This window comes from Nuphar pumila, chromosome 11, assembly GCF_984573655.1.
Source record: "Nuphar pumila chromosome 11, dmNupPumi1.hap1.1, whole genome shotgun sequence".
Lineage (NCBI taxonomy): Eukaryota > Viridiplantae > Streptophyta > Magnoliopsida > Nymphaeales > Nymphaeaceae > Nuphar > Nuphar pumila.
In genome coordinates this window covers 84420647-84437349 of record NC_143259.1, presented here as the reverse complement: position 1 = coordinate 84437349, position 16703 = coordinate 84420647, and the positions used below count along the sequence as shown (strand labels likewise).

The 16703-nt window shown below is 42.1% G+C and overlaps 1 protein-coding gene across 1 annotated transcript in view; it reads left to right on the top strand.

The window, feature by feature from the left end:
• The window catches only part of LOC149822456 (ARM repeat superfamily protein), a 264124-nt gene that overhangs the window by 45977 nt on the left and 201444 nt on the right, over positions 1-16703 (top strand). The window contains exons 13-20 of the mRNA XM_089981529.1: positions 3198-3275; positions 3426-3493; positions 3578-3677; positions 3877-4044; positions 4153-4242; positions 4373-4438; positions 4590-4688; positions 4781-4855. Coding sequence (XP_089837655.1) covers positions 3198-3275; positions 3426-3493; positions 3578-3677; positions 3877-4044; positions 4153-4242; positions 4373-4438; positions 4590-4688; positions 4781-4855 — 744 coding nt within the window. The remainder of the gene's footprint in view (positions 1-3197; positions 3276-3425; positions 3494-3577; positions 3678-3876; positions 4045-4152; positions 4243-4372; positions 4439-4589; positions 4689-4780; positions 4856-16703) is intronic.

The following is a 16703-nucleotide window of genomic DNA, read 5'->3' as shown; positions in this document are numbered from 1 at the left end:
TCGACTTGGATGAGTTTTTCATGCGTAGCGTTTGGATATACGAGGGTGCGTATGAGTTAGGGCTAATTCCCTCAGTGATCACCTTAGGTGGTTCCAATCGAGTATGGTGACTCGGGGCTAGGCGACTGAATGCCTAGAAGCCGATGAATGAGTCCGGGTGATGCTCTTCGCTATGACATACAATCATCATCTGGTCTTCGGACTGGGGGTCGCAAGGCCTTGTCTTTTCTGTGGCAAGGTTATGCTTGGCTGTGCCCATGGAGTTGCAATACGCTCCATGGAACGTCAGACTAAGGCATCCGTGCACTTGCTAGTCTGTATATGCTGGCTATGCACGTAAGTGAACAAAGTAGAATACACATTTGGAGATGCGCTTGATCAGCTTTCGCTAGGCAGCTGTGCACGAGGTGGTGCGCAGGGCCAATGAAATGATTCAACACATGGAAAAGTGTTGGCATGTGGCCTTTGGCCGTTAGGCTGACAAATCTGGCGCGTCGCGGGTTTGCGAAAAATTCTATGCCTGTGACAAATTGACATCAGAGCAAAAAGATTCACAGAAACCTTGTTGTTCGTTTTGTATGAATACTATTGATCCAAGGTTAACCGTCATCAAATGATAACTATAAGCAAGAAGCATCCTGAATGACTCTTCAAATGAATTATATAGCATCAACATAGTCAATTCACGCCCACATCATGCTTGTTTGCAAGAAACCTCCACGCATATATCGCGACTGTGGTCGTTCATAATTTCTCTTGGAGTTATCTTCGGGTTATGGTGCAAGTGTTTATAAATAACACGCGAAATCTACTTGGAAAACACTTTTTCCACAACAAGGTTGTCACTGATTCACTAGTATGCTCGCTTTGATACCTCTTCACTTTAAAAAACGTGGCTTTGTGCATCTTTATGCAATGGATCTTTCAGGGACAGTCTACCATAGTCTGTGGGTTCTTTCTCGTACATACGACAATGATTCAAAGACCAGTTAATGATTGTATGTCATAGCGAAGAGTACCACCCCGACTCATTCACCGACTCCTAGGCATTCACTCGCCTAGCCCCGAGTCACCATACTCTGTTGGAACCACCTAAGGTGATATATGGGGGAATTAGCCCTAACCCACATGCACCCTCGTACGTCGAAACGCTATGCGTGGGAAACTCATCCAAGTTGAGAAGTTCTTAACCAAATCTCCAAAGGCAACATCCTCTGATCCGTTGGCATTGCTTAACCAAACAACGCTCCACGTCTGTGCTGCCACACACCGTCGCACCAACGATCAAGCCAACACATATCACACGTTCTTACACTCGATGCATTTTCTACTCAGTAGAGTTCCGCACTGCACATGCCCCATTTCGAAGGCTCGATTAAGGACATTCTCTATCACCCAAACCATTGTCGTCCTCGACAATGTTGATGCATGTAAGAACACAACCTTTGCTAACATACCAGTTTCCCTTTTCACTTATCTTTGGTCTTCTTTTCTTCACCCTACTTAACTTGTTCTGGTTTCCATCCGCCATCGCTGCAACCTTTCGCACACGAAGTCCCATTCTTCAACGTGCTTCAAATCACTTAGAAAACGATCTTTCACTCCAACAACATCGAGCATTCTTCGCTCGTGGGACCCCAGTGTAGTCCCATACACAAATGGGTCATCGTCACCCGGAAGTCAAACTTGCCGTCTTCACGCTCATGGCTGGGGTGCCTTTCGACCCCAGTAACGGCAATTCCAAGCTCTTCGTGGTCCTCGTAAAGAAAGATGACCACCAATGCGTGCTGCAGGAATATCAACTCTCTTAAAGCACCAAGGTTTTCCAATAGTTAAACCTAGTCCTTAAGTGAATGATGCCTATTTGCGTATTACCCCAATGTGGTCCTTCAAAGTGTCTTCTTGGTCACTCGTCTACACAAGGGGCAACTCATGGCCCAACACTACAATTCTCATCCGGAGCCAGCACGCTGCAACTCTCGTTCGGAGCCAGCAAATACGTTCCCGCAAGAACCAAATCGACGAGCCACAAACAACGACTTTTTTCGCACATACAATGTACAGAGGAACTGCCAAACTCAAGTGACTAAAACAACGAGCATTTTGCTCAAGATAGGTACTCCGCTAACCTACAATCTCGGGAACGAATATAAAAGTTCAATTGAGTCTCTCATCTCAAAGGTGCAAATCTATCTAGTCGAATCCAACGTGCATTCTCTGCATGCACAAGGCAAATGCCACACTCCACCTGCGAGCCTAATGCACAACTGGTAGGAATCTTTGGCTTATCCACATTCTCTTAGCCAACTGAACAACAACCTTACACTTTTGCTTACCATCGACAAGATGACACATACCACCCTGCTAACAACTAGCTTCTGCACTCGGTCAACCAAACTTCAGCTACACAAATTCACGTAAACAAGACAAACCATCACTGTCCTCTTCAGTGTGGGCTTTATCTCTTCTGTGGTGAGTTTATGCTTGGGTGTACCCATGGAGTCGCGATACGCTCTATAGCACACGAGGCTAAGGCGTCCGTACGCTTGCTAGTCGGTATGTGATGACGTAAGTGGCATGGACCAAGTAGAATACACATTTGTTGATGCATTTGATCAGCTTCCTCTAGGCAACTGTGCACGAGGTGGTGAAATGATTCAACACATGGAAAAGTTTTGGTGCGCAGCCTTAAGCCGTTAGGCTAGCCAGAGTGGGCTTGCAAAAAATTCCATGCCCGTGACACCTACAATGCACTGAAGAGAAGACAGATGGGATTGCATAAAGTTATGCATAATCCCCGGTAAAGAAAAAGAATTCATGAACACCCAATTATTCCTTTCCAACAAAATATTCCACCTGGTAACAGTGGACAACCATCTCCACCTTCACCTTCTTTCCGCTCTTGTGAGCTGTATTTGATTGCTCCTGGTGTGTGCATGTATTCCAAGTAATTGCTTCTCTCTCTCTCACTTCATCTTTTTCTTTCACCTATCTTTTCTCATCCCTTTCCTCTTCCATTCTCTCACTTTCTGCCTCATTAAAGGCTCTCGTCAATACAGTGATGTGCTGATACTCACACAGTAACCTGATTTTGTATCATGCTTCTGTTATTCTCTCAATGCATATAGTGATTCTAAAACAAAATGGTGAGCCAGCTTTTGTAACTAGCTACATGTTTCATGTGATTGAATTTGCAGACTTACAATGAAATCCAACGTTGCTTTCTGACTGTGGGTCTTGTGTACCCTGAGGATCTGTTTTTATTCCTCCTCAATGTAAGTATTTTATTTTGTTTTCTTATATGATAGCAAGCAATACTTGCCAAATTACTTTTGTCAACATACAGATCTGCTCCTTTCTGTGACGATTTCTTATCATAATTTTCTTTAGTTATATGAACAATCTTGCAAGTGCCTTGGCTACAGATTTGCAAATTGAAGGATGAAGAGCTAATGATAGGGGCACTTTGTGTCTTAAAACATCTCTTGCCCAGGTTCCTTTTGATGTCTAATAGTCTGAAAGTTAGCAAGAATCCATTGGTTTCTCTTGTGATCTTTTATGCTGTCTTTCCTTTCAGGTTGTCTGAATCATTGCAGGTAAAAAGGCCATCTCTTGTTGAAGCTGTGAAATCACTTCTTCAAGAACAAAGCCTAGGAGTTCGAAAGGCACTTGCAGAGGTTGTCATTCTTTCTGAAATAAAATTCCTTGAAATCTTTTTCATCACAGAATATGCTATCAACAAATTGTGCAATCAATTTGTACCTTCGGATGAACCGTTTTATGATTCGAAATTTACATTTATTCCTCTTAGTTTCTTGCAACTTCTTTGCAAGTGGTTTGCATTATGTACTTATCATCATTCTTTGCATGTCATAGTTGATTGTTGTCATGGCTTCACATTGTTATATTGATGGTTCATGTGGGGAGCTGTTTGTTGAGTTCCTTGTATGCCATTGTGCAATAATGGAATTGGAGATGAAAGATTATAGCTGCTCTAAGGTGGCATTGCAGAAGACTGTGCCTTTCCAGCGCAAAAAACTTGAGGTGCTGCATTAGTTCAATTCTATAGTTGCTACAATGACAGTTGGAGTCGTATATATCTGAAAATTTTAGCTGCAGTATGTCTCACTGAATTCAAACTTCTTATATCAGGTAAATATTGGAACCGTTAGCCCATCTGAATTACGAGCTGTCTGTGAAAAGGGCCTACTTTTATTTGCCATTACGATTCCTGAGATGGAGGTAAAGCTGAATCTCGCTGTCAGCTACATCTTGATGAGCTTTCAATCATAATATTCTGTGACATATTTTGTGAAATGGAAAAGATCCTCTGTGCATGATAGTTCATGTTGATAATGAAATTTCTGGACAGCCTATCTTGTGGCCTTTCTTGTTGAAGCTGATTATTCCAAGGAGGTATACCGGTGCAGTTGCTACGGTAGGAGAGTTCCTTTGGTATATGCTTATTTATTGGACTGCATTTCAAGTTTTATGCTTGCCTATTCAAACAGCAATGAATTTTGAGTTTGAGAAAATGAAGAAATATGCCACTGCATTCAGAATTTTATGCAATCTTTGTTGTCTCACAGGTATGTAGATGTATATCCGAATTATGCAAACAGAGATTATCATATTGTAGTTCACTTTTACCTGAAAGTCGGTCATTCATTGATATTCCAAGTCCTGAGGTAGAAATCTCATAGTGCATCTCAATGAATTGAGTATTTATCTGTTTTTTCTGTATGATGTGGGGTGTCTGTCTTCTTGCTGCAAAATCCAGGAACTTTTTGCACGCTTGGTGGTTCTCTTGCATGATCCTCTGGCTAGGGAGCAATTGTCTACTCGGATTTTAACAGTTCTGTACTCAAACTGAATGCTTGATCTATTCCTTATCGTTTAATTCATTGATTGGTACAGGTTTCATTGACTATGAAAATTATATCCATTTGTGGAGTTGGTTGATGCAGATACACCTCTGATTAGAGATGGCTTTATATTTGCCACAACACCTGTTTTTACAAATTTATTTATTTCTTTTAGTAGAACTTTTCAACATTCAAATATTCTAAGAGAAATTTGAGCTTATGGTTTATGTTACAATATTTGGACATTAATGACATTGAGAAAATTTGTATTATATTAGAGCAAAAAGGTGATGCATTAGAATAGAGGTGAGGCAAAGTCTAACTTGAGTTCTTATTTGTCAAAAGCGCTAGTTGGAGCCTAGGCAGAAGACCCCTAAAAGGACTAGGTGGGACAAAAAAGAAAAGCAAAAATGATACAATAAATAGTAAATTTAGTAAAAAGGTATGATTGTAACTATGAATGAAGTATGAATGTATAATTTAGTGTAACATATTGCAAAATTCGTAAAATTTCATGAACATAAAACATACATATATATATATATATCAGTGAAAAATACAGGCATACATGTAAAGCAATGTTGTTCGTATTGTACCGTATCTTACGATATGGTACGATACATATCGTTACTATTTAGAATATCGATATGATACGCATTCGTATTGCTATACGAGTGTGTATCGTAGCTGTAACGTATGTATCGTACGATACAGGGTCAAGACTCTTAAAAAATGACCAAATCGTAATTTTTCAGTTTTGGGTTTTAAAGGACTCTTGAGGGCCGACTCCCTTATTTGTGTAGAAGCCACTAGATAGGTATCCACACACTCTAAGACTCGTGAGAGCGATTTGGGGGTCGATTCGTGCACAAGAAAGAGGGATTTTGCAGTTTGCTAAAGTAAAAGTGGATTTCCACCATTGTTCCACTCAAGGAAGTGGGTTAAGGTGAAAAATCTTTATTAGAGATTTATATCAAGGTAGAAATTAGGCTTCACACTCCTCCAACAAAGATGACATCAGATGATCCGGCATGGCAGTGTCAACCAATTGAAACTCGAGTACAACTATTGCCATAATATTTTTGTTTATGTAATATGAAAGTATGAGTCTTGTGGCATGTTCTTAATTGCAAAATATTTAATATTTTGCATTGTTCTTGTGAGATATGCATGCAACATTATCTATGATTCTATATTAGTTGATGCTTGCTGATGTCTTATGCAACTCATAGAGACATAAATGCTTCATATGTGATTTTGTGGTTGTATTTTTTGCAATTCATCATTGTTTCATGTGATATGTTTTTTTTTTCAATTTTTGCTACTTTTTTCTGATTTTTCTTGATTTTTTTTTGGATTTTTTAAAAATTTATGATACAATACGATACGATACAGTCTTAATTTGGTTCCGACCGATATGGTTAACGATACGATACTTACAACCTTGATGTAAAGAGCAAAAATAAAATAGAAGAAAAAAAAAGAAATAAAAGGAAGAAAGAAAAAGGCAGAAAAATGAATAAAAAGAAGAAGAGGAAGAAAAAAGAAGAGAGTGGAGGGGCGAGAGGAGGAAGAAGAAAAAACGAGAAGAAAAATGAAAAAAATAAGAATAAAAAAAGAAAAAGGACAAAGAAGGAAAAAATGGAAAAAAAGAAAAGGAAAAAAAGAAAAGGAAAAAAAGAAAGAAAAGAAAGGATAAAAAGAAAAAGGAAGAAAAAGAGAAGGTGGAGGGGCGAAAGGAGGAGGAAGGAGAAAAGGAGAAGACAAAATGGAAAAATAAGAAGGGAAAAAAAGGAAAGAAGAAAGAAGAAAAGGAGAGAAGAAAAAAGGGTTTTGGACGGGAAGAAGAAGAAGAAGAAGAAGAAGAAGAAGAAAAAGAAATAAAGGAAGAAAGAGAAAAAGAAAAAGAAAAGACAACCATATCTCCGCGGCATAAGCATCCCCTAGGTAGTAAAACAGGGTCCTACTGCCTAGACTCATAAGCCTAGGCGGTGGCCTTGCGCATAGCCTGCTAAGACTAGGCAATAAAATAGGTCCTTACCTCCTAGACTCATATGCCTAGGTGGTGGCCTTGTGCCTAGCCCGCTTAGGCGACCTAGGCGGTGCCTAGGCGCCGGTTTTGACAACTAAACTTGAGTTTAGCAGTATCATTCAGTTATGTGTGCTACACTTGTTTGGCTTATTGTTTCTCTCAAGGTAGATGAACTTTGGAATTACTGGATCATAAAGATACAAAACTATCAGTCTCAAAGCAGCATGGAGGAAGAGACGTAATGCAACATGGAGGAAGAGATTAACTTGAATAAGAAGTATAGCTCTCAGCCAAACATCACCTAGATGTGCTTTTTAGCCTATCTTTTTGCATGTAGATGCATCTTGTTTCAGAAAATATTTCTTTGATAGGAAAAATGCTTTCTGCCTATAAATTGGGATGGTTAACCCAGTTATGAACAAGGTTATGTGATTATAATGTGTACCATACTTGACGGAGTTTTGGTTTGACCGATTCAAAACCAGAGACAAGTTATTTTTGGGTATAAATATAATAGAGCTAGAGATACCAATGCTATGTAGGCCAAAGTGGGTGTAGGTGGAAATCTAGAAATTAAGTAAAAAACTGTGAACTGATTTTGATAAACACTGGGGCATTGTGAAGTTGTTCAAATGAAAGAGTTTCATAAACAAGCAGATGAGGCAGTTGAGGTTAGTAAATGAGAAATAACCACAATTCTTCATTGCTGGTGCTTTTTCAGTTTTTCTTATTACTAATGATGTAACAAAAAAACAATATGATCAATTTGGTGGCAAGATGTAAAACGTGATCTATAATTTAAGGAACCAAAATGGTTTCAAGCTCTATATATGATGTAGCAGTAGGTCCAAAGGGGATTGGAACATGGATAGTTCCAATGGGGAAATATTTTTTCAATTCCAAATTGGATTATTCAGTGGAAACACACTTCTGCATGTTTTTTTTTTTAAATGTTCTTGGTAAATTATCATAACTCATGATGCTATGTTACCATTTATCATGTATTAATCATGTGTTTTATGCATATTCTACTAGTTTGTGTTCCTGACTACTGTATATCTTAGTTGACCCATTTCTGAATCTCAGTTCTTCATCAGATTGCACATTCTCTATTGCCGTCAATGGCTGTTCATCCTTATGCTGTTGTAGTATTCATGTGTGCTGTTTATCATCTATAATACTTTTCTTTTGCACTTTGTCAGCATTAGCTGCATTAGAGAACAATTTCACACTTGTTCTTGGCTGATATTTCAACCTCATTACTCCTTAAACCTGTTTTATGAATTAAATAATCTCTAGAAACATTCTTGAAAGAATGCTTATCAAATATAATATTTCTTGAATTGTGAATGCATCGATTTACTGGGTCATAACAATAAAATTCTTTATAATGATTAATAATGTTCTTAAAAGAAAATATATCAATATAACCAACTAATTTGCATGCTCAAGCCTTAGCCACAAATTCATTCTCAAGTTTTTGGCCATATGGACATTGCAAATTCTTCCATATGTTTTTATCATGTTATAATCTGGATGTTTTCTATATAAAACAAAATATGGCTACTTGTCCAAAATTTCACGAGAAGCCAATTATGATATACACTACAGAATGAAAGCATAGTTGGCAAACCCGGCAAGTCGACTAGGGAATCACCCGAGTCAACCCGGATCGGACCCCAACTGGGTCACAATTCAGGACTGCCGATCCAACCCATTAAATATATATTTTATCATGTATTTTATTATTTTAATGCATATTTCTTATATAAAGTCACTTGTTATGAAGAATCTAATATTGTTCAATGAAAAAAGTTAATAATCATGTATAATTATAGTTTTTGTAACTTATCTATTGACATATTAGCTTGAAGTTTAGTTATTTCCATGTCTTAGACATGTGCTTACACTATAAAATATAGAGTCCTGACTCATCTGAGTCACCAAGTTAACCCGCTGACTCGGTGACCCAGTAGGGGTCCAATCCGAGCCTGTGGGATCTCACTAGAATAATCAATAGTGCACTCTTGTCAACATGACAATGTCTTTGTATAATGTCTTTCTGTTGAGGTGAACATGCACAAGAAGCTCTACAATGAATACCATTCTCTAGTAGAAAATCAATAAATGCTCTCAATGAATATTCTCCACCCGTCACTTTGGAGATTAATAATGGAGGTTGAATAACATTTTTTTACTAAGAATGTTGAATTTTCAGAAAATGTCAAACACTGAATTTTTGCTTGCTTAATTATATCCATGCATATTGTGAGTAATCATCAATGAAAATAACATAATATTAAATACCAGAAAGTGAATATTTAGGCACAAACACCAAATATATGAATGAATGATCTCATAAGGTTTCAAATATCCATGCATGTCGTGAGTAATCATCAATGCAAATAACATAATATTAAATACCAGAAATTGAATATTTAGGCACAAACACCAAATGTCTGAATGAATGATCTCATAAGGTTTCAAAGCTTTATTAGTTAATGTAGGAAATGATAACATAGTTAATGAAGGAAATGGTAACACATGACTTTTGCAAACTTGATGAGAGGACAAAGTTCCTTTTTTAGACAGTGGACTCAATCTTGACTTATCAATTCGTTTGATACCAGACTTTCGACAAACCATTGACTACAATAAGCAAGATGACTATGTCATACATTTTGCTTCTTGGACTTCTGAACTTTTGACTCTTAACGTCGAAAATCTATGAAGGCCACTTAGACTTTGGCTTTGAAATAGACTAGCATGGTTCCTCCTTGATGATGTACATATTCTTGCATCACTCTCCTTCAACGAAAATGTTTTTTGTGTGAATGTCCTTAAGATAAACATGAGGGAGTAAAAAATGTCAAGAATGTCCCCTGATGTTATAAAATACAATACAAATCAATACAATAACATAAACTGAATATAATAGAAAACAATGACACAAAACAACAATTTATCTTGACATTGACTGCTAGAATAAGAAAGGTGGATGGGTCCCACCAAAAACCTCAGTTCGTTGGGGTAAATACCTTAAATGATAGGAATTTGACCTAATTATGGGCTGTTAGATAGTTATTGATTGGGAATTTGCGAGAACTGTAAAATCCACGACAGATAAAAATAAATAAATTATCGGATCCGGACCCGACCCGAGGCCACTGCCTCTCTCTACCTAGTAAAGGCAACGAGGCAGGGGGGGGTTTCAAATACGAAACCCCTTTCCTCTCTTGTTTTCTCTGCACTCTCCCCCTTTCCCTCTCGCTCTCTCATTTCTCTCTCGGTACCCGACCCCCTCTCCCACTCTCCTTGCATTTGTCGAGCAATGGCCTACGACGACGACAACGACAACCTTCCCTCCGACAACCCACCGCCTCTTTCCCTCTCCGTTTCTCGCTCTCTCTCGCTTGTCTGCCGACGATGACGGCGACGACCTTCTGTTTGGCAGCCCTCAGGTGACCACCCCTCACCTCTCCTGTTGACGGGATCGACACAGGCGACCCCGACCCGAGCTCCCTTTCGAAAACCCAAGGTCGGCAACCCAGGTGCGCACCCCTCTGCCGCTTCTTCCCCTTTTCTTTTCTTCTTCTTTTTCCTCTACTTCTTTTCTTCTTCTTTCCATCGATCGACAAGGGCAAAAGCCCCTACCTGTCGGTCTTTTACGGCAGCGAATGCCCCTGTCACTTTGTCGATAGGTCGGCATGGGTAAAACCCCTGTCGCCTGTGAGAATGGTTCTAGCAGGGGGTTTTGGGCCCCTGCCTGCCCTTTTGTTTTCACTAGGGAGGGATCGAGCCCTCCCTGTCTCCTTTTTGTTGCGCAGGGGAGGGTTCGACCCTCCCTGCCTTTGTTTGTTGCGGGGAAGGGCTCGAGTCCTCCCTGCCTTCAAGCTACGCAGGGGAGGGTTCAACCCTCCCTGCCCTCGTAGTACGTTGGAGGAGGGGTCGAGCCCCCTCCTCAGTCCCTTGGTATTAGGGGAGGGATCGATCCCCTCCCTGCTTGTCAATTACACAGGGGGAGGGGTTGAGCCCCTCCCTGTTTCTCTATTGCGCAGGGAAGGCGTCAGCTCCCTCCCTGCTTCTCTGTTTCTCTGGGGAGGGGCCGAGACCCCTTCCTCCCTTGGTTTGGCAGGGGAGGGACTGAGCCCCCTCCTTGCACCTTCTTCTTTAGGGCAGGGGCATCGCCCCTGCCTTCGCTAGTTTTCGGTAGGCAGGAGAGAAGATCCCTGCCTCTGTACTTTCCGACAGGCAAGGGCGAAGCCCCTGCCTCTGTCCTTGCCTTCGTGAGGCAGGGGCGCAACCCCTGCCTTTGTCTGAACAATCGACAGGCAGGGGTGCAACATCCTCCCTCCCTTCTTGTTGACAGCGGGTCAGCAGGGGCTCGCAGCCCCTGCCCCTCTTTCTTGCACGTAAAGCAGGTTCGCCGGGGGCACGCTGCCCCTGTCTCTGCTTCTTTCACGTCAGGACAGTGACAACACCCCTGTCCTCTGTACCTTTCTATTTGAGATAGCATGTTGACGTCTCACTTTTGCTGCCCGTACGATGGATTTCGCTTGCGCCCCGCGACTCGAGCCATCCATCGCTTACACCCGCAGACGCCAGCAATCTCGCAACTCCCCAAGGTAGGGGAAGATTGCACGAAGGACTTAGACAATTAAATTGAGTTCAATTAACTAAAAAAGTAATTAAATAAATATATATGCATATATATATATATATATTTATACGAGTACGCATTTAACTCAAGGACGCAGTTTCTCGATCCTTGTCCTTTACTTTCTGTCATGTCTTTCTTTTGCCGTCGCGTTTTGCGCTCAGGTTTTGCATTTGCACTACTGCTTACAGTCTTTCCCTTGCCGTCGTGCTTTACGCCCAGGCTCTTACTTTTGCAAATGTTTCGTTACTGCCTTGCCATTGCAGATGATGCTCAGGTTTTCGCTCATTGCATGTGCTATAAAGGCATCCTCGTGAAGGATGCAAGGGGTATTTACTGCTCTCCCTCTTGCGATTAGAGTTGAGTCGGGGGCTTAACGATATATCATCGTCTAAGGAGAGGGATCCCTAACAGGGATCCTGACTTTTCGAGTGGGCAGTCTTGCAAAGTAGACTTGAGAATTTAGGGAGCTGCGCAAAAGCATCAAAGACTGTCCAAATCGAAGTATTTGAAAGGATGTGATTGGCTGGTTTTGTTCGTCTATCCGACATATCTCTGGTAACCCCCAATTGGGGCTTGAGCAAACTTCTTAGCGGGGGTTCTGTTGAGAAACCGTATACCGTTCATCGAGGCCGATATCGAGTCATGCGAGGCATGTAGATACCACGATAGCGGATGAGATTCTAGAAAATTGCATGCCAAATGTTGGCACAAGCTGTTGGTTGTTTCAAAAGATAAATAATGTCAAAAGTAAAGTTTGAGAAACATTACATCTTTGCGAAACACTTCTGTTGAGGCTCCTATTGAGGAGCTATATCCCTTTCATTTTAGAGTACTTGTAGTCGTGCACTGCACGCTGGTACTGCGATGATCGGATGAGACGGTCGTACGACCTCGAATAATGCTAAATGCATAATGCTGTAAACACATAAACATGGGATCACCTTCACAGGCAAGATGCTCGAGTGGTTGAAAGACCACAACATGTAGACTGGGTCGTTAGTTAAGCAACGCCTAACGCACCCATTCGCCCTTTGGTTTCTGTCAAGGAAGAGGATGGATCAGTACAAAAACTTTAATGGATAGATTGTTAACAACCACCCCACGGGCAGAGATCCGGCCTCCGCCGTCATTGAAGTTAGGGGAAGGGACTACCAGACATTATCTTAGGTGGTAGATCCCATGGATTTCTGCAGAAGTTGGATGCATCCGTTGTCAAGTAACTGCCTTTGGGGAATCCTCTCGCGGTTGAAAGCCGTCCCCTTAGTTGCGGACTCAACTAGCTATTCGGGTTATTTAAAATACATAGAATAACAGACGACCGAACTAGTCTCAGTTGTTTCTACGATTCACGTTTGAGCATACCCGCAAGCCAGTAATATCGAAACATAAGTCTGTTCACACTGTTTGATGGGTCATAAGACTTGCTAGTTGCGTGGTAGTTTACAACTTAGGATCAAATGAATCGTCATGTTGCGTTTGACAGTTGCACTGCTTACTTGCTTTGAACTGATTACTTGTTTTAAACTGCTTACCTGCTTACCGGTTTAACTGTTGATATGCTATAAACTGCTTAGCATGCTGAATTAAATGCTCTTAATTCAGTTTTCTATAGTCTCTCTTGTGCACCTACTAGTTTTTCGCGAAACTAACCCATTTTATGAGTACAAGTGATGATTAGGTACACCACGGGCGATGGCGCGATTGCAAGATGGCTTAAAGATTCTTTTTTTCCTGCTCTTAGCTCGCGTTCTGGACGTTTTTGGGTTTTGTCATGGATTTTGCTTTGGATATCCGAATTTTGTACTATTTGGGAACTTCTTTAAATGAAAGTGGTTTTTCCAAGTGTTTTGCAAGTAACGTGTAGTGAGTTTTTGTTTTTTTAGCTAATGTGCCCAAAGTTGTTAGCTTGCCTTTCTAAATTCAAAAAAAGAATTATCTTTCGCTCATTACATAAATAAACTCTGAAAGAAAATATATTATTTCTAGTTTCTTGCCTGTTTTCTGAAAGGTTCGCAAGTTTGAAATTTTGGAGCATTATAAGAACATCAAGATGAATGAGTTAACTAAGTATTAGATTGACCTTAAATGATGTGAAGTGATTTGCACCGTGCAGGATCTCCAGTCAGGGAAGTTGATTAGGCTAGGCCATAGAAGGTAGAAGCCGGATCACCAACCTTGCTCTGATACCATGTAATGAAAAGGGGGAGCGGCGGAAGCACCAATAAAGCAAATCACTCTTTAAAAGTGATTCCAAGAGCCAAGAACACAAACACTAAAAGTGTATAGAAAAACCCACAAAAGGGAAAAATGACCAACAAGTCATAAGTTGGATATTATTGAAGAAGGAAAAAGAGGGTGAACAACCCTTGCAATACAAGAGGAAAACCTCCTCTATTTATAGAGGAGGGAGCAATAAAGAAGGGACCACAAGGGGCTCCCATGTAGTCGTTGGGAGCCCCAACGGTCAGAAATATGACCGTTGGGGCCCCAACGACTACATGTGTGGGGCCCTTGTGGTCTTACAAAAAGGTGAAAATAAAAAAAAAGGAAAAGAAAAAAGAAAAAAGGAAGAAAAGAAAAATAGAAAAAGGGAAAAGGGGTTACATGGGGATTTACCAAAATACCCCTATCGGGTATTTTGAGAATCAAAAAAGGAAAAAATGTATATATATACATATATGTATATATATACTTATATATATACGTATGTATATATATAAGTATATGTATATATATATATTTATATATACATAATTTAACAGTGAAGATCATGTTGTTCATTGGGAAAGGGAAGAGGGTGAGCAAGACTAATTTAGATTTATCAGCATCACAAAGTTTGTCATGAAGATGGTTCACTGGACTCTTACTAATGCTAGGACGACTTGAAAAGGAAGTGTTAAGAATGAAGACATTGTAAATGTAAAACCTAAGAAAAAAAAATTTATTTGGGCCCGGGTCGGACCCTAACCCGGACCCGACCTGGATCCGTCACGGGCTTAGTCGGCTGCGTGCTAATAAAAGCACACAACGACAAAGGGAAGGAGGTCTCTCGAAACCTCCTCCCCCCCTTCTGTTCTCTCTCTCTCTCGATCGACCCCCTTGCCGACCTCTGCGTTGCCGAGCACCCCCATCGGCGACCCCCCTCCTTCCGGCGACTTCCTTTCTCCGGTGAGCTTCTCTTCGGCAGCCTCTCCAGGTACGCCTCTTTTTCCTCTTTGCTCTCTGGTCTCTCCCCCGATCCCCTATCTTTCTCCCTCAACTTTCCGTTGTGCAGGGAGGCGGTCGAGTCGCCTCCCTGCTGCCCTAAATTACAGGGGAGGGGCAAAGCCTCCTCCCTGCGACTCTTTTCAGCGAGGGAGGGGCCGAGCCCCTCCCTGCTCCCTATATCGGCAGGGGAGGGGGCCGAGCCCCTCCCTGCTCTCTTGTGGCAGGGGAGGGGGTCGAGCTCCTCCCTGCACCCTCGTCTTCTTTTCTCCTCCTTTTCAGTCGGCAGGCTGGCAGGGGCGATGCCCCCTGTCGCCTGTGTCCGACTGGTTGGTAGGGGGTTATGCCCCCCATGCCGCTTGTTGTTGATCGACTCGCAGGGGTTTCCAGCCCCTGCCCCTCACTCTCTCTCTATTGCCTTTGGCCGGTAGGGGCTGTGGCCCCTACCTGTCATCTTTTGGCAGGCCGACAGGGGCATCACCCCTGTTGTCTGAAACTTTTGGATTGGCCGGGCCCCTGCCTGTCGTTGCAGGGGCTGGACCGCTGCCTGTCCTTTGTCGACAGGGGCGACGCCCCCTGTCGCCTGCATATCATAGATCTGCAGGGGCCTTGGCCCCTGCCTCTCGTTTCTCGGTAGGAGTGAGGCCCCTGCCTCCTCGTTGCTTGTTGACAACAGGTCGACAGGGGCTCACAACCCCTGCCCCTGCTTCTTGCGCTTATAGCAGGTGCGTAAGGGCACGATGCCCCTGCCTCTGCTTCTCTTATGTCAGGACGACGACAATGCCCCTGACCTTCTATTTTTGATATTAGCTTGCTAAGATTGTTACTTTTGCAGCTCGTGCGACGGATCCTGCTCACGCTCCGCGACCCGAGCCGTCCATCGCTTACACTAGCAGATGCCAGCAAGCTTGCAACTCCCCAAGGTAGGAGAAGATTGCACAGAAGACTTGGACAATTGAATTGAGTTCAATTAACTAAAAAGGACAATTAAATAAATATATATGCATATATATATATCATATATATTTATACGAGTACGCATTTAACTCAAGGACGCGGTTTCACGATCCTTGTCCTTTACTTTGCCGTCGCGCATCTCACAAAAGTTTTGCATTACAGTCCTGCTTACAGTCCTTTACTTTGCCGTCGCGCATCGCGCAAAGGTTTTGCGTTGCACTCCTGCTTACAGTCCTTTACTTTGCCGTCACGCATCGTGCAAATGTTTTGCGTTGCACTCCTGCTTAGAGACTTTACTTTGCTGTCGCGCAACGCACAAACGTTTTGCGTTGTACTCCTGCTTACAGTCCTTTACTTTGTCATCGCGCATCGCACAAAGGTTTTGCGTTGCACTCCTGCTTACAACCTTTACTTTGCCATCGCTCATCGCGCAAAGGTTTTGCGTTGCACTCCTGCTTACAGCCTTTACTTTGCCGTCGCGCATCGCGCAAAGGTTTTGCGTTGCACTCCTGCTTACAGTCCTTTACTTTGCCGTAGCGCTTTGCGCTCAGGCTTTTGCTTTTGTATATTGTTACTGCCTTGCTATTGCAGATGACGCTCAGGTTTTCACTCATTGCATACGCGTTTGAGGCATCCTCGTGGAGGATGCAAGAGGCATCTACCACTCTCCCTCTTGCGACAAGAGTTGAGTCAGGAGCTAGTGATACATCCTCGTCTAAGGAGAGAGATACCTCGCAAGGATCCTGGCTCTTCGTGTACGCAGTCCTGCAAAGTCTACTTAAGATTTTAGGGAGCTGCACAAAAGCACCAAAGACTTTTTAAATCGAAGCATTTGGAAGGATGTGATTGGCTGGTTCTGTTGAGAAACCCGTATCCCGTCTATCGAGGTCGGTATCGAGTCATGCGAGGCATGTAGATACCCCGATAGCGGATGAGATTCGAGATAATCACATGCCAAATGCTGGCACAAGCTGCTGGCTGTTTT